Below are 18,550 nucleotides of genomic sequence, written 5' to 3'. Positions count from 1 at the left end.
TCAGACTGGACAGCGCACGCACCCATACTGTCAGACTGGACAGCGCACACAGCCATACTGTCAGACTGGACAGCGCACACAGCCATACTGTCAGACTGGACAGCGCACACACCCATACTGTCAGACTGGATAGCGCACGCACCCATACTGTCAGACTGGACAGCGCACAAACCCATACTGTCAGACTGGACAGCGCATACACCCATACTGTCAGACTGGACAGCGCACGCACTCATATTGTCAGACTGGACAGCGCACGCACCCATACTGTCAGACTGGACAGCGCACGCACCCATACTGTCAGACTGGACAGCACACGCACTCATACTGTCAGACTGGACAGCGCACGCACCCATACTGTCAGACTGGACAGCGCATGCACCCATACTGTCAGACTGGACAGCGCACGCACCCATACTGTCAGACTGGACAGCGCACGCACCCATACTGTCAGACTGGACAGCGCACACAGCCATACTGTCAGACTGGACAGCGAAAACAGCCATACTGTCAGACTGGACAGCGCACGCACCCATACTGTCAGACTGGACAGCGCACGCACCCATACTGTCAGACTGGATAGCGCACGCACCCATACTGTCAGACTGGACAGCGCACAAACCCATACTGTCAGACTGGACAGCGCATACACCCATACTGTCAGATTGGACAGCGCACAAACCCATACTGTCAGACTGGACAGCGCACGCACTCATATTGTCAGACTGGACAGCGCACACACCCATACTGTCAGAGTGGACAGCGCATACACCCATACTGTCAGACTGGACAGCACACGCACTCATACTGTCAGACTGGACAGCGCACGCACCCATACTGTCAGACTGGACAGCGCACGCACCCATACTGTCAGACTGGACAGCGCACGCACCCATACTGTCAGACTGGACAGCGCACACAGCCATACTGTCAGACTGGACAGCGCATACACCCATACTGTCAGACTGGACAGCGCACGCACCCATACTGTCAGACGGCACTGCAGGTCCCAGCCATCCTAATCTAAGTGGCTGGACAGAGCCAGCACCGTCCAGAGCTTCTGATTCCAACGTTTCTTCTACAGTATCACCAGCGTCACTCGCAGAATGAATATGGCGGTGCCTGGTGACAGAAGCAGATGTCGCAGGGCAGATCCTGGTGGAGATATGACACTTGCAAACTCATTTGTATAAGAATTCGCTAATGGATTATGAGACAACAGAGACACGGATTTATACTATAATGGTATGGAAGTAATCATCAGCACAGGTAGTTTACTGTGATGACGTTACTTTGGGTCTAAAAACCTGATTACAGGTTCATTTTAAACCGTCGATTCTTCAAAGTCCCCCCCGCCTTTTAGGGCTCTTTCACACGTCAGTATCTTCGGTACGAGTGGTACAGTTTCCACACGTACCTGAGACACTGACACACGTAGACACATTCAAACCTATGGGTCTGCGCACCTGTCAGTGTGTTTCCATGGACTGTGTGTCCATATGCTCCACACACTGCCTTTTCTTTTTCTTCGTGGAAGCACGGTCTGCAAAAGTGTCTCACGCTGAACACACACGGATGACATCGGTGTGTCATCAGTGTGACACATACCGGCACCTGGGAATCAGTGTACAGTTAGCGATGTTCCCAAGCGCCGGGTGCTGAACGGTACCGGGGAGAGTGAGCTGCTGCAGCGAGCAGGTGCCGAAGCTGTGAGTGACAGGACACCGCTCCTGAGCTCAGCAGAGATCCAGCGCCCGCTCGCTGCAGCTGCTCATTTTCCCCAGCTCCTCTGCTGATCAGCCGCATGGATTACAGCAGGGGACACTTAGGTGAATATATGGATTTTTTATTTCTGCAATCACAATGTTTTGCAGGGCATTGGTGTTACACAGATCCATACAGTGCTGAGCCCTATTCCACTACTGTTCTAAGCCAGAAAATGGTGAGAGCCACTCAACTAAGTAATAAGAAACAACCGTCCATCATTTCTGTAAGACATGCAAGTCAGTCAATTTGCAAAACTGCTAGAACCTTGAAGGTATCCTCAAGTGCAGCCTTGAGGTCATGAGTAGCTTCTTGATTTTGCAAAGAGGCAACATTTTTTTTTTCTCAGACGCAGCTGTGTTATCACCGTCAGTATTTTATAATGGTGTCATGTTTTAGTGCAATTACATTGGGGATTGATTTATATATATTTTGTTTGGTTTTGGAAAAGCAAACAAAAAAATAAATAATTATGCTTTTAGTTTTTTTTTAAGCGATCAAATGAGCGCAGTTTCTAGTTCCCTAAGGGGAGTAAAAAATAGTGTAATGTAAAAAGAAAAACATTTTGACAAATCTATATAAAAAAGCCATAAAAACTTATATCACGCCGCTTTCACCCCGTTAAAAATTCTGGAATGAAAAAAAAACAAAAACATATTTGGTATCACCGCGTCCGTAAAAGTCCGATCTATGAAAATAATAATTAATAATTTAACCCTCAAACTTCCGATTTTTTTTGTCAACTTTTACAAATACTGTAATTAAAAGAGATCAAAACTTTTTATATACTCAGGTGGGATCAATAAAAACTGCAGCTCAGGACATAGAAAGCCAGTCCTCAGCCACGGAAAAAGAAAAAAGTGACGGGTCTCAGAAAATGCCGACACAAATTTGTATTTTACTAAGTTTTTTTAAAAAATAAAATAATATAATAACAACACAAGTTTGGTGTCGCTGTAATCGTCCTGACCCGGAGAATCAACTACCGGTCATTTCAGCTGTGCAATAAACGCCATAATAAAACAAACAAAAAATAATAATTTTACTTTTTTCCACTATTTCAATGCACTTGGAATTTTTTTCCGTTTTTCAGTACATTATACGGTAAAGTGCTAACATGGCCGTGTTTATGGAAAAAAAATAAAAGTTAAGGGCTCTCAAAAAGGAGCAAAAATCAAAAACTGGCTGCGCTCCATTCAATGACTGGAAGCAGAGGTATGAAAACCAGTGAGTTCAGGATGCAAATAGTCAGTAGATAGTTCCAGCACTTTTTATTAATGATGCAGCTCCTTAGAGGGAAGAACTATAGATAACTGGAGGTCTGCTCCTCATACTGTCACATTTCCTTAAGTAGAGCCGGTTGCTATTGGATACAGGAGCTCTTACGTTCGGCATCCAATAGGCCGCTATGTTTTATAAAGCCTCCGTTACACCAGCCAATAGCAGCTCGACGAGATGTTTCACCTTTTGCATTCCGCTCTATGATTGGTCACTTCTGACCTTTCACCCGGTCCCAGAGAAATGATGCAAATCTCTTAGGCGTCGTCAGCTTTTCGCGTTCTGATTGGCTAGCCTGTATCTCCGCCCCCTATATTAAGCCGGTGAAGGTGAAGGTGACGGCTCCAGTGTGCGGTTCCCGGGTGACAGGACGCGCTTGTCGTTATGGCTGCTTCTTCCATCTTCGCTTCTGTTCCCCAGGCGCCTCCAGTGGCCGTTTTTAAGCTGACAGCTGACTTTCGTGCAGACTGCGACTCTCGCAAGGTCAATCTGGGAGTGGGAGGTGAGTGAGGAGCGGCCGGGGTCTGTGCGCATGGACTGCTGGGACATGTAGTTCCACAGCCTCCAGAGGGGCAGAGGTCATAACAAGTCCTCCATGACTGCTGCTTAAAGGGGGTGTCTGGAGTGACAGCTGCCCCCCTGCTGATATACAAGGGTCACATGTTATCTATATACCTCACAGGTGAGCTATATGCAGAGGCTGCTGCACACCACTGAGTCCAGAGCTGCATTCACCGTTCTGCAGGCTTCAGAGCTGAAATCTTTCAACTTTACACAGCTCTGTTCAATAAAGGGTTATTCCCATCCTCATAAATCGGTATTTTCGGATGGTTCTTGTAAATATAAGCAACTTTCTGCTTGTTTAAAATTCTCATCCGTTCTTAAAATATTAACACTTTTACAGCTTGTTGTCTTGGAGACCGACCTCCACAGCAGAACGTGAGCAGTGCTTACAGGCTCTTTTTCTATTCCGCTTGTAAGTGCTGTTATAAAACTGCCAGAATCGCTGGAGCACGCTGTTACCTCCTAATCCTGGCCAGCCTCAGCGCACTGCTTACAAGAAAGCCAGCGGTGGTCGGTCTCCCAGGCAACAAGCTGCAAAAGTGTTAATGTCTCAAGAACGGCTGCAAATTTTAATAAGTAGTAAATTCCAAAAGTGCTTGTATTTACAAGCAGTATCCGACAATACCCATCTATGAAGATGAGACTAACCCTCTAAGGACAATGGCTCCCGCTTTTCTCTAATGCAACTTTTCAGATGATAAATTTTTTTTATATCTGTTGCCCTTGTAGTGATCATACGGGCAGCCTGGGTGCTGCATAATGATGGTGAAGTCCCCCTACAAGCACAGAAATGGCCCATTATTTATCGGGGGGCAAAAACACAATTCCAGGCTGTATCCGACAGTGTGGGGTTTATGATGGAGCAGCGAGTGCCGAAAAAACATGTTCACCGGTCAGGAATCTGTAGAACCGAACAATCGTACGTTTCACCGACTTACCTGACTGTTCTCTGTGGTATAAATCTGCCATTACTGCTGACTTCTGTCCAATGTGTTATGGGGGCCTTCAGCCTTAGCAGCCTCTCACCTTTTAGCTCCCCCACCATCTTGCCCTTCCTCCTTTTGCCTCCCTCTCTTCCCCCTTCTCCCCCATTTCACCCCCCATTAACCAATTTAGTGAATAGACCAAAGTTTAAAAAAAGACCCTCCATGCAATGTGTACATCTGCATTGCAATTTTACTCCCCATCCAGTTGACACTGTCCGCTGGTGAAGGCACAAAGTTTTGCACAGATATTGTTTTTTTTTTTTTACTTTATTTTTTTCTGTCCATAAATTGGTTCAGATCTCAAACTTCTCCCCTCCCCCATCCTGTGTCTCATTACACATCTCAGGGTTTGTTACCCCGGGCCGGCTGCAGGTCCAGCTTTGTTTCTGTGTCCTTGTATGTCTGCGGCTGAGGTCACACGCCGGCGTGTATGTGCTGAGCCAGCAGCCGTCCATCCTGCATGGAGCAGTCCGGCCTCAGCTGCCCTATATTACATCCTCTCCTCTATGTCAGGACTGTGATGTCTAATGACAGCTGGTGCAGTGAGTACGAGCACCGATCACCCATCAGCACTCGGGCTGAGTCATTCGCTTGCATAAGTTTCTTCCCAGCCACAAGTATTTACACATTGGAAAGAGCTGGAACTTGTGCATGTGCTAACTGCACCCACTGTTCAGTTTTATTGCTCTCCTCTTATTAATCATCATTATTATTAGTTAATAAAAAGAAGCAAATAATCCTCAGAAGGGAAATAATGAAGAAATCTCTGGAAGAGTTCCAGAATTGTGTATCCTCACGGTTTTAAGGTTGTCAGGGCCTGTCCACATCTGACCGATCCTCTGTGGACTACCCGCTGATGCGCAGATTTCACCCTATATTACAAGGTGTGACATCCTTGGTGCCAATCTGCAGCATAGATGGACTTGTTTGATTTTCTTTTCGATCAGTTTCTGCTGCAGAAAGTCTTCAGCGCCCATGTGTGACTGCTGCCCGTGCACCTCCCTTAGAGACTATGGGGCAGATTAAGACTCGCCAGTTGGAAATAAAAGATCATTGGAATATACTGCACTATATTTATTACCCAAGCGCGTTTTGGTTTTACCTAAAGTCATAAAAGGACTCCACCTCCTGCTTTGAGGAGGTGGAGAATTGCAAGTCAAATTATGCCATTTGACACATTTTACCAACTTTTAGGCTTAATAAAACTTCCTAAAAGTTGTTGCAAACTTTTTGAAAGTTTTTGCGCAGTTTATGACTTCTTGGGGCTCCGTTTGCTTTAAACGTTGCCATATTCTGGTAATTGAGCCTGTATTGCAGATTCCACTCTTCTACGTAAGGTTTTGCATGGAGATGTCAGGAATATGGAGGACTGATGCCAGCGATTGAACGTCATGTTAGCAATGGGTTTTCTTACAGCAGATCTAAAGGGATTGTCCGGCTTCACCAGTCTTCAGTGAAATGTAAAAAACCCCAAAAACTGAGCTTTACCATTTCTGGGTCCAGCACTGTGTCTCCGGTTTCTGACTTTTGTCCTCAGTGGTGTCAACAGCGCTGCAGCCAATCATTGTGCTTATCGGCTCATGTCATCTACATGGCTATATCGGGACAGGGACACAGCACTGGACCCGGGGAGGGTAAGTAAATATCAGTTTTTTTTTTTCATTAGTGCTGAGCCTGTGAAAGACCATTGGTGAAATCCCTTTAATTTTGTGCGGCGATTGTTGTTGTTGTGTAACCTGGGTCAAAGTTGCGCAGTTCCCGGCCACTTGCAGTTCTGCGGACTTTGGATCTCGGCCTGTAATAAAGCTGATCTTTGATCATCACTTAATCGTTACATAGGTTGAAAAAAAACAAAATGGGTCCATCGAGTCCAACCTTTCCCAATAACTTGTTTTCTAGTGAAGCCTTTGTTCTGCACTGCTCCCTTCTCATTGTGTGATGCCTTTTTCCCTGCAGCCTACCGGACCGATGACTCCCAGCCCTGGGTCCTGCCGGTGGTGAAGAAGGTGGAGCAGAAGATCGCCAACGACCACACATTAAATCACGAGTACCTGCCCATCCTCGGACTGCCCGAGTTCCGTGCCAGCGCCTCCAGGATCGCCCTGGGCGATGACAGTCCGGCCTTTAAAGAGGATCGGGTACCTAGATTACATTTATTACTATGGCATTAGATTGCGATCTGAATTAGGATTTTGGTTGTTTATACCCATTTTTCCCTGTGAGGTCCTATTCACACACAGCAGGGAGGCCATCATCATGATTTGCTGTAATAGTTCAGCTACAGTCAATTAACCCCTTAGATGCTGCAATTATTAGCACCTAAAGCGTTTGAGAGAGCGAAACAGAAGGGTTTGGAACTTTTTAAGGCAATAATGACAAAGAATATACCTTATTTCAGGGGACATTAGTCTACACCTCCAGGTTTTTAAGAAGCCTTGCACAGGGATCTCGAGCCTCTTCAGAGCATTCTCCTATCCGAGCTGCTTCATCCTTTGGTTGCTACAGTCCAAAGTGACTACGGCGGCAAGATCAGAGACCACCTCTGTGATGGGGTTACTGGGTATCCCTTTGACATAATTAGGGACAGGGAAACCTTTTCAGTCTGCGTTGGGGGCCTAGAAAGTGATTCCAGGGTGTTATGTTTAATAAGTGATACCCCAACATCGGCTTTGTTCTTAGTGACACAGATCATGATTTGTTGGCTGACTGTAATACACTACAAGTTTACCATAAGCATATAAAATAGTGACCTCTTAATGGGATCAAGAAAAAATGTTTAGTGCTGCAGAAGAGGCGCCACATGAAATAAACATCAGCCAGTCTGAGTGAGCCAGTTAATGGTGAGAATACAACGTATAAATACAGAATTCTCTGGAAATGTTTTATTACATGAACGTTCTTTAACCAAATTAATATTCAGTTTAACAGTTGTCCGTCCTTATTAAAACATTGCCCCTTTTTTATATTGTGTTTTGTAGGTCGGCGGAGTCCAGTCTCTGGGTGGTACCGGGGCGCTGCGCATCGGAGCCGAATTTTTAAGGCGCTGGTACAGTGGAACCAATAACACTGCAACACCCATCTACATTTCAGCTCCTTCCTGGGGTGAGATTTGTGCACATATCTGCGCTCATGTACTTCTGTTTGGAAATTAATTTTTTTATTTTATTTATGATTAGTGGAATTAAACAAATTACATTTTTTTTTTTAATCACCATCTTTGATCGACCACCCCAAAAACTTTTTTAAACACCTTTTAAATGTACATGACACCAACCCTGAGGATGCACAGCTGAGATGCTCATGACTCTGTTGCTTGCACGGTCATTATGGGGCCCATGATGGATTCAATATCCCAGCTGGATTGAATGGTGACGGCACCAGTGACAGCTCTGCACCCAGCAGAAATCCGAAGCAATGACGTCCGAATCGCAGTAGTGCCGCCCAAGGTTTGGGCCCGTAATTTTAGCTATCGCACCATAGTAGAGAGGTATTAAACTACAATCTTCACATTTTACCACTTTATACGCCCTCTCTTTTGACAGCGGGCAGCGCAGGTCCTGAGCCTGTAAGAACACCTTTTGCATTGCTGCTATAAAGCTTCTGTCCCTATAGTCCAGCGCAGCTGTGAGAGAGGATAAAAATGGTTGATCACCAGTTTTGTCTTTTCCAACCTACATAGCTCTCAATGATGTCCGTGTGATAAACGGGGGTAGCAGCAATGGCGCATCCTCTATTGGGCTCAACTATTATATGTGGGCTTGGTGTTTGTTGATATAGATCACCCCAGATCATCTCTGCCAGTGACGCCTGTCGCTACAAAGGAGTATTGAACACTGATTGTTGGGTTTAAATAACCCCCAGGTGGTCCAAGTCTTTTTTAGGTGTAACTTGTGACTTCCTAATTATTACTTATTATTTTTTTTTTTAAACCTCGCCCTTCTCATTTCCGGCCGCAGAGAACCACAACGCCGTATTTATCGACGCCGGCTTTAAAGACATCCGAAGTTACCGTTTCTGGGACGCTGCTAAACGAGGACTCGACCTTAAGGGACTTCTGGAAGATTTGGAGGTGAGCGAGGATCTGATGTGTTCCTAGTTTGCTCATGGAAATCAAATGTCTTACTGTTTCTACAGACTTTTTATACAAACTGGGGACCGATTTCTCCAGGATCTTTTATACAGTAAGTCCATACAGAACATTGGCTTTGTGTCTGGCCTGTAGTAGTGTAATTTCCACTGACTGGTTGGTCTGTTTTAGCCTTTCACCAGTAGCTGTAATATGCCATCACCTGTCCTTTACCATTATCCGCTGCCTTCCCAGTGATGACACACCCCATCATAAACACTACAGACATACAGAACATGTGGACACTTTGCAGATCACGTGGCACCTTGTTCGTAGCCTAATGTTCCAGCATATGCAGGATCCTAAGGCTGCATTCACACATCCGTGAGACGGACTAGTCTCCCAACATGAACTCAAAAGCCTCATAGGCCCAGTCTGTGCTTCATGGGTCCGTACTTACCCCACGACACAAATGCGTGAATCCGGCCAGAGGGAGATCTTTCTTCTGGTTGGAGAAGGATTTTGATCAGAGGACACTGGTAACTCAGAATGATCTGTCAGGATAATTACAAGTATTTTTTTCTGGATCAATGTTTACATCAATCATGGTGTTTCCCATTTGTAATGATGACTGTGATACTTTTTCCCTCCAGGGCGCTCCGGAGCACTCCATCTTTGTCCTGCACGCCTGCGCCCACAATCCCACAGGAACAGACCCCACACAAGACGAGTGGAAGCAGATCGCTGATGTCATGAAGGTACTCTAAGGCTATGTGCCCATGATGCAGAAATGCTCCGGATTTTTTCCTCAGCGTTTCTGCATCTCCCTGGCAGAAAAAACGCATGCGGATTGTACATGCGGATTGTACATGCGGATTGTACATGCGGATTGTACATGCGTTTTTCCTGCCAGAGACAAGCGGATGTGAAGCGTTCTTCATTTGCATTTCCGCATGCGGGTTGACAAGCGCTTTCCAAGCGATTTTAGCATCACTTGGAAAGTGCTTGACAACTTGGTCACACTATATAAATCCATGCAACCGGCATGGATTTTTATAGTGTGACCCCAAAGAATGTCAAAAAAAAAATCTATACTTACCTTCTGATGTCCCCTGTAGTCTTGCTTCGCTCCTTCCTGGCTTGCCGGCAGCTCGCGGTACACTGAAGGACCTGCCGATGTCAGCGTTGCGTGACCCGTCACATGACCAAATGACGTCACCGCAGGTCCTTCAGTCCACAACGATCTGCCGGCAAGCGAAGACAAGGAGACCGGGGGCCATCAGAAGGTAAGTATAATGTTTTTTATTTTATTCTTTTTTTTACAGGTTCTATGGTACCTGGGTCTGAGTCTCCTCTTCTCCAGACCCGGGTACCCTCCGCACATTGAAACGCTTGCATTCCACATGTACAGATGCAGTGATGCAGAATCCATGTGATCTAATGCAAGTCAATGGCGGCGAAAACGCAGCGCTTCCGCAAAATAATTGGTAGTGCTGCGTTTTTTTCCGCAATGATAATCTGCAGCGGAAATTTCCGCAGCATGTGCACAGCACATGCAGATTATCATTGGGGAACATGGCAGACCTTCTACCATGCGTTTTTTAAGATTTTCTGCAGCGTTTTTGCCATTGTGGAAACGCTTAAAAAACGCATCGTGGGCACACAGCCTAAAAGTGACCGCTACATCCATCTGCTGTTGCTTGGAGATTTGTCAAATCGCGGTTGTCCCGAGCGCTTAGATCCATTTTATACACAAGTAACTACTGAATTACTGTGGGATAACCCCTTACTAGCAGCCCATTATTTAGAGGCCCCTTTAATAGGGAATGTCCAGTAATGATAAGATGACTGAGCTGTCTCACTTTTACCTATAGCAACAAATCTATGGTCAAGACTTTTCTTTTCTTCCAAGGGGACCTCTCTCCTCTCTTGCCTTTGCAAGATATAACAACATGCCTTTATATAATAAATAGAAGACAGAATAGGAGACTCCATGGTGAAGTCCTGGTGATAAAAAAACAGGGAAGAGTAGGTGGAATCTGCTCAACTGGTGAAGTGCAGGTCAGGCACTACTCTGATGAGGGTAGTAGTGAAGTGGTTTTCATCGTATAAACTGCTGCTCCACCCCTGGAAGCCCACAGAACGGCTCATTAAACATTTGTGAAACTAAAAATAAAGGAAAAACGTTGTGGTTGGTGCTGTCACAATGAAGACAAGGATAAGGAGGTGTAGAAAAACCAACAACACTTATTAAGATACAGCAACGCGTTTCAAAATCGATCGGATTTCTTCCTCAGGCTTCATACAAAGAAGTACTGTATATAAAACAGCTTGTAAAGGAAGCTGTGATTCAAGGAAATTACAAGTCCCACGTACCGGCGAGTATCAGAAACCTGCAGGTGGGACTTGTAATTTCCTTGAATCACAGCTTCCTTTACATGTTGTTTTATATACAGTACTTCTTTGTATGAAGCCTGAGGAAGAAATCCGATCGATTTTGAAACGCGTTGCTGTATCTTAATAAGTGTTGTTGGTTTTTCTACACCTTCTCATCCTTGTTGTCTTCATCAGACAGCGCCAACCACGTTTTTTTTCCCTCAAAATTGTTTTTATAATAAATAACTGTACTCACCATGACATTACAATTCTGAAGCTTTTTTTTTTTTAAAGAACTGTCCTCTGTGTTGTTCCAGTGTAATTCCTCCTGGAAATGTATTATTATTATTTATTATTATAGCACCATTTATTCCATGGCAACTTACATGTGGTAGGGGTATACATAGCAAAAACAATTACAATTAATTTTGAACAATACAAGTCTGCGGCTGGTACAGGAGGAGCGAGGACCCTGCCCGCGAGGGCTCACGGTCTTCGAGGGATGGGTGAGGATACAGTAGGTGAGGGTAGAGCTGGTCGTCCAGCGGTATGGTGGAGCGGTGGTTATTGCAGGTTGTAGGCTTGTCGGAAGAGGGGGGTCTTCTGGTTCCTTTTGAAGGTTTCCACGGTCGGCGACAGTCTGATGTGTTGGGGTAGAGAGTTCCAGAGTAGGGGGGAAGCACGGGAGAAATCTTGTATGCGATTGTGGGAAGAGGAGATAACAGGGAAGTAGAGAAGAAGATCTTGTGAGGATCAGAGGTTGCGTGCAGGTGTGTATTGGGAGAAATTCACAGATTTCCTTTACTTTTTACCAAGATATTATAAAACCATCAGAGTGAGCACAGTCTCTTTGCCATACGTGGAACCCTGTCTATGAGCACAGTCTCCCTTTTGTGTGTGGAACCTGAGTCAAAGACTTCTGACCAGATAAGCTATATTCTTTGTTCTATTGAATATGACCTGTTATATTTACTCCTGATGACCCTTTTAGAGAGGAGAAATGCGTTGATGTGGATACAGGTGGTTAAAGGGGTATTCCCATCTCCAAGATCCTATCCCAATGTATAGTAGGTGTAATAATAATAATATGTGCAAATACCTCCGATTTAGAAATGTAGTATAGTATTTTTGATTCTCTATGCCACTTACCTCATGTACAGGCAATACAGGACCTTAGGTATCCATGGTTATGACCACTAGCAGCTAGCTGTCACTTTATCAGTGGACGTAACCATGGATACGTGAGGTCCGGCAATGACCTGCACATGAGGAAAAAGACATAGTGAATCAGAAAAACTATACTACATTTCTAATTGTAGGTATTTGCTAATATTATTATTATTACACCTACTACATATTGGGATAGGAGCAGCCATTGTATTAGACCTTCTATATTTTATAGGGGGCTAGCTCTGAAAAAGGAATTGCGCTAGACCTTCTATTTTCCCCTTTTTTATGTATATTTACTGGTGATTGGGTATCGGTTATTGTATACTAGATGGTGGCCCGATTCTAACGCATCGGGTATTCTAGAATATGTATGCGGCCGAGTGGGCGCGACTAATCAGCGAAGCAGTGTTTAAATGGGTTGTGCACTACTTTAAATTAACCCCCCAATGTATCCCCCCGGGGCCCCTAATGCATTTTGTAATTACGTCATGTTGTCAATACTGCTTGTGACAACATCGCTGACGACGCACAGCCAGCATGTAATTCCCCCGGCTGCAGCCGGCTCTTGCTTCCGCTTACATCACGACTATTTGCGGCTGCAGCCAGGGGTCTCCTGTTCCGCGTACCATGGTGAATGACGGGCTGTGGGTGGGGTTATCCTCCATCGGGAGCGGAGCTGCCTGTGCGGGTACTTCCGCTGCGAGCAGCCGGGAGATGACCGGCTAGCGCCGGTAATCTCCCGGCTGCATCGCCGCTGACCTCCATGCGGCTACCGTCGTAAGATCAGCGGCTAGGGCCGCTGATCTCCCGACGGCAAGTGTGAAGGGAGAACCGGGGAGCGGCGCCGCCTAGGCCGCTGGTCAGGGTACTTCTGCTGCGAGCAGCCGGGAGATGACCGGCTAGCGCCGGTCATCTCCCGGCTGCATCGCCGCTGACCTCCGTGCGGCAGATGAGCCGCTAACGGCTGCCATCTTGTTCTGAAATCCCGCGTCGCTGATTGGCCGCGGCCGGACTAATCAGTGACGCGGGATTTCCTGGATGGACAGACAGACGGGATAAGCCGATTATATAGCAGATTATTGTGTGGCCTCTTGAAGTGGAGCAATGCTATGTGTCCCCATGTCTAATCCTGTTTATAAGCACGGCTGAATAGCATTCAGGCTGGTTCCCTTGAGGGTCAGAAAGGGCCAGCCGCTGATGGGTGGGGGCGCCATTTCTCAGGAACGGTGGTGCCAACCTCTGCTGTCGGGTAAGGCTACTAATAGGGCATAGAATAGGGTTATACCCCCTTAGTAAGACTAAATTCTATATATCCAAAGCAGTTGCAACCACTAGCCGCTGAATATCTACCTCCCAATCTGGTCCCCTACAATAATATGCACTTATTCTGTGCTTGACTATTATGGTCTGCTATATATTATCTACCACCCTGCCTTAGTATTAAGCAAAAGAAGAGGTTTAGTTTACAATTACTGTTTTAAGCACCAAGCACCTTATGTCCCCAACTAGAATCAAGGTCTAACAGGGCTAGAAGGGACAGCCGCCGAGGAGTGGGGGCGCCACAGGCGTAGGTTTTTGGGTTGCCAACCTCCGCTGCAAGGCTGGTGAAAGTGGTAGTTTTAAGATAGGGCTAGTATTTAGTTTACCACTTTATCACCTGGGTGTTTAGTGGATAATAATTTTAATCTATATTTAATAAAAAATGGTTTTAGAATATCTTGGTAAAAAGTATAGCAATCTGTGAATTTTTCTTAGATTTTTTTTGCGTACTAAAATATATCGCCTGTCAGTGAATCTGTATATCGGGAGACTAGGTCACAGATATATGGAGGAGACAGGTTCTGGATGGCTTTGTATGCCATGGTTAGGGTTTTGAACTGGAGTATCTGAGTAATGGGGAGCCAGTGAAGGGATTGACAGAGAGGAGAGGCCGGGGAATAGCGGGGGGACAGGTGGATTAGTCGGGCAGCAGAGTTTAGGATAGATTGGAGGGGTGCGAGAGTGTTAGAGGGGAGGCCACAGAGCAGGAGGTTGCAGTAGTCAAGGCGGGAGATGATGAGGGCGTGCACTGGTGTTTTTGCAGATTCATGGTTGAGGAATGTGCGGATCCGGGAGATATTTTTGAGTTGGAGTCGGCAGGAAGTAGAAAATGCTTGGATATGTGGTTTAAAGGAGAGGTTGGAGTCCAGGGTTACCCCGAGGCAGTGGGCTTGAGGAGAGTGGGCAGCCATTGACTTTGATGGATAGGTCAGATGGGGGGGTTGAGTGATGTGCGGGAAAGATGATGAATTCAGTTTTATCCATGTTAAGTTTTAGAAATCTGTCAGAGAAGAAGGATGAGATAGTGGACAGACATTGTGGGATTCTGGTTAGTAGGGAGGAGATATCAGGAGGTGACCGGACCACTTTAAAGCTGATACTTGTTGAACACACTAATCAGTCGTCTTAATGTTCCTGCTTTTTCCAGAGACGATTTCTCTTCGCATTCTTTGACTCTGCCTACCAAGGATTTGCCTCTGGGAATCTAGACAAGGATGCCTGGGCCGTACGTTACTTTGTGGCTCAGGGCTTCGAGCTGTTCTGCGCTCAGTCTTTCTCCAAGAACTTTGGATTATACAGTGAGTAGTGGGGTGGCCTGATATATGGTAACTGCAGTATTCCCACAAAATAGTCACATGACGTTCCAGTATAATGTGATGAGACACTGGATGGGGTCCCAGGTGCTGGGATCTCCACCAATACTGGGAGCAGGGTGGTTTTAGAGAACTCTGTACTTCCTGTAACTCCCATTAGTTTGTGTTGAATTTGTTTGTGTAAGTGCTGCCTGTTCTTTACCAGGGGGTCCGGCTGTACCCATCACATATTATGGATTGTGGAGGGTCCCAGTGATGGCTTCAGGTGTAGCAGATTTACCGAAACCACCATGGACACCTCCAAAACCAGTGGGCCCTGGTTGTGGCTGATCCTGGACCTGCCTTCGCCGTCCTATGTTATATCATGTGTCTTGGAGTAAATTAATTAGCAGAGATGTTACGAATCCATTCGCAGGAATTGGTCCAACGGCCACGTCAGTAAATTGCGCCTGCTTGACAGGAACCCAGCAAATCGCCTCCTACCTGCCGGCTCTCCTTTTGATTAGCCGGCCTGGGGCGACGTCACATGTGCCACTCGCTAATAACAGAATAGCTGCAGATGCCTTCAGGTAGGAGGCGGTTTTCTGGGCGCCCATTAACCAGCCAGATCATAGACGTGGCTGTCGGACCGAGTACTGCAATTTGATTCTCGCCATGTCTACCCATTAACCTTTTATTGACTTACCTTGTAGCACCTCACGTCACAGCACAACAATGCTTCTGCATTTTCTCTTCCTTAGATGAGAGAGTTGGAAATCTGACTGTCGTGGGTAAAGACAGTGACAATGTCGAACGTGTCCTCTCTCAGATGGAGAAGATTGTGCGCACGACCTGGTCCAATCCTCCCTCACAAGGAGCTCGCATCGTTGCAACCACTCTGACCACCCCTGAACTCTTCGATGAATGGTAAGAAGACAATTAAAGTGACCAGATGGAAAAATAGCCCTTTAAATGTGATGAGCTATTCGATCCATGTGCCCTGGTCCGGTCCTCCGTGGCAGCCAGTCTTCATGTCTACATCCTGGGCACCTTACTTGGGTTTACTGGACCTCATGAAGTTGTGGAGGATCGGACCAGGGCAGTGCGAAACTCATTGCTCGCCTGTCGTCTTCTGTTATTTGCTTACAGTGTATACGTTTTTGTTTTTTCCCACCCAGGAGGGACAATGTTAAGACTATGGCGAATCGAGTCCTGTTAATGAGAGCAGAACTTAAATCCAGACTGGAGGCTCTAAAGACCCCCGGTACCTGGAAGCACATCGTGGAGCAGATAGGGATGTTCAGCTTTACTGGCCTGAATCGTAAGTGTAGACTCGGCTGTGTGTATTGGGTTTTAAAGGGAACAGCAAAACTGGTCTCAAGTTGCAGGCACTTTGCTCCCGTATATTCAGTGTGTGCAATATTTCAGTTATAGAAACTGATAACAGCCTTGTCAATACTTGGCATAGGATGCTTGCTGCACAGTACTTTTTATAATTGTTTTTTTATTTTTTCATTAGCAAAGCAAGTTGAATACCTCATTAAAGAAAAGCATATTTATTTGATGGCGAGCGGACGTATAAACATGTGCGGGCTGACGACTAAGAACCTGGACTACGTAGCCCAATCTATTTTTGAAGCCGTCACCAAGATCCAGTAAACAGAAGCCCCCGAACTGCAGTAATTGATGTAATTAGATTTATTGTGTGTAATGTGTATTTTTCTTTTTTTTGTCCTTTTGTGGCTTTAAATTGAACAAAGTACAGGGTGGGCCATTTATATGGATACACCTAAATTAAATGGGAATGGTTGGTGATATCAACTTCTTGTTTGTGGCACATTAGTATATGGGAGTGTATATGGGTGGTGACCACCCATCTGGAAAGTTTTCCCCCTCCCATATACTAATGTGCCACAAACAAGAAGTTATCACCAACCATTCCCATTTATTTTAGGTGTATCCATATAAATGGCCCACCCTGTAAATCAGGGAGAGACTTGTTACATATATACAATGATGGATGCAGTGCGATGATCTGTCTGACCGTAGCGGGTGATGATCTGACCGTCCGGGAAAGATGAGAAAATCTGATGCATTGCGTCGTTCAAACCAAACAGAAGGCGCTTGGATAGATCCCGCGTCATCGTCGCTGTGTAAAATGCTCCGGTTCGTATGGGATTTATTGAGATCTCATGTAACCTGACCGGCGGTGTGGATTTTCTGACTGCAGATAGTCTGTTTATGCTGCAGATTTCACAGATATTTGCAATGTTTTTTTTGCCCCTGGGGAAATTCTTAAGTAGATAAATCCAGTGTGGACAAGGCCCTACAGCTTTGGCAGGTAACCTCACTACATGCTTTGCAGCCATAGCCACTGTTATATTCAATCAGCACTTAAAGTGGTCGTTGCTTTCAGTTGTTTTTTTTTTTTTCCACCAAGCTGCAAAACTACAACTCCTTGCAGGCGCAGGACATTAGAGCCAAAAGTTACTGGACCCCACAATACGCTTTATTCTGACTGCCGCATGGCCTATTTTACCACGGTTTTGTGTGTCTGGTGTCGTCAATAGGTTTTATTTTTGTGAACTGTCCCATCATTGTACACAGCTTCTCTCGCAGGCAGCAGGATACACTAAGTCATGTTGAAAACCCATCCACAGAGCTGTAATCTCGCGCCCGCCCTTCCGTACACCGGTACAATGTGCGATTATGTTCTGTGGTAGCGCTGAAACGTCTAAACCTTCCCACGAACTTGCCTTTTATTGTGAAAGTGTGCTAACCTGTTCCTCGGGAGAGGGAATATGTGATGTTATGCTGCACAATATTACAGAACATGTAACGCTATAGTCATGCGATGCAAAAAAGCGCACAACTGTGTAATAAAAAAAAAAAAAAGTAAAAATTACTGAGAAAATAAATCTGGTAATATAATGTCAAGTGATGCAATAAATTCATCCAACTCTATGGTGGCTCGTGACTGGTGTCTGTTACATATTCAGGTTTCTTTCACCCCAGATCATCTGTGGTCCCTGACTGTGTAGGATGGAATATAAGGACTGTAGGATAAAGCTGTAAGGTGTGCGGCCAAGAGGGAAACGTACAACTCTACTGAGCTGTTCATCCTTAGGCTATGTGCACACAGAGAAACTCTCAATCAAAAACTTAGAATTTCTGCTTTAAAAACTCAGCAAAAAACCTGTGGCACATAGCCTTTCTTAAATATCATTAAGGACTCCAAAGTCATATATAAGGTGGTCAAGATTGGTGTCAGGAGACCCCCAGCCTCTCCATGCATGCGGCCTGTACTCTGAATACGACACACGGATGTGTGAACCCAGCCTTGCAGTAGTGAATGATATCTCACCCTCTGCATTGCAAATTAACAGCATTTCCACAGTGGAATCCACCATAAAAACTGCACAATTTGCAGATCATATGCTTCCCTTGTCAAATTTACCATGACAGACGTGCTGAGAGATAGTTTACAGGTTGGAAATATTTGCCAAGAAACAATATTGGCCATGTTCACACTGCTTCTTTTTCTAGTGGTCAAAAAAACATCTGGAGCTCCCGGAATCGTTCTTTTTTTTTTTTTTTTCCTGGTGTTTTGCATGCCTGCGCTCAAAAAAAGATGCAATGTGAACATACCCTTAAGTTTACTTTCTCTACAGTGGTGAGATGGCATAAGGAAACTTGTAATGGGCAACAACATTGCTATTTGTTCTGGGATGTTG

General features: G+C 45.5%; 1 protein-coding gene across 2 annotated transcripts; it reads left to right on the top strand.

Moving 5' to 3' along the window:
* Positions 1 to 3,321: 3,321 nt before the first annotated feature.
* Positions 3,322 to 17,780, top strand: GOT1 (glutamic-oxaloacetic transaminase 1). Of its 2 annotated transcripts, none has more exons than XM_073685005.1 (9): positions 3,322 to 3,544; positions 6,549 to 6,730; positions 7,571 to 7,694; positions 8,549 to 8,661; positions 9,312 to 9,416; positions 14,672 to 14,822; positions 15,578 to 15,743; positions 15,995 to 16,137; positions 16,336 to 17,780. In XM_073685005.1, the coding sequence occupies exons 1-9, from the start codon at positions 3,427 to 3,429 to the stop codon at positions 16,473 to 16,475; spliced, it is 1,242 nt and encodes a 413-aa protein (XP_073541106.1). In that variant the 5' UTR covers positions 3,322 to 3,426; the 3' UTR covers positions 16,476 to 17,780. The 2 variants fall into 2 exon arrangements, with proteins under 2 accessions (XP_073541106.1, XP_073541107.1); XM_073685006.1 differs by lacking the exon at positions 3,322 to 3,544 and adding an exon at positions 3,688 to 3,724.
* Positions 17,781 to 18,550: the final 770 nt, after the last annotated feature.

Source organism: Phyllobates terribilis, unplaced genomic scaffold (assembly GCF_046119375.1).
Source record: "Phyllobates terribilis strain yellow unplaced genomic scaffold, ASM4611937v1 Scaffold_5__5_contigs__length_657084704, whole genome shotgun sequence".
NCBI lineage: Eukaryota > Metazoa > Chordata > Amphibia > Anura > Dendrobatidae > Phyllobates > Phyllobates terribilis.
This window is presented reverse-complemented; position numbering and strand designations above follow the sequence as displayed.

What these genes read in the sequence shown, in the direction of transcription:
- GOT1 (XM_073685005.1), top strand. Translation starts at nt 3,427, where the DNA reads ATGGCTGCTTCTTCCATCTTCGCTTCTGTTCCCCAGGCGCCTCCAGTG. An exon ending in CATTTCAGCTCCTTCCTGGG is followed by an intron (nt 7,695 to 8,548) that starts GTGAGATTTGTG and finishes TTCCGGCCGCAG; the next exon opens with AGAACCACAACGCCGTATTT. An exon ending in AGATCGCTGATGTCATGAAG is followed by an intron (nt 9,417 to 14,671) that starts GTACTCTAAGGC and finishes TGCTTTTTCCAG; the next exon opens with AGACGATTTCTCTTCGCATT.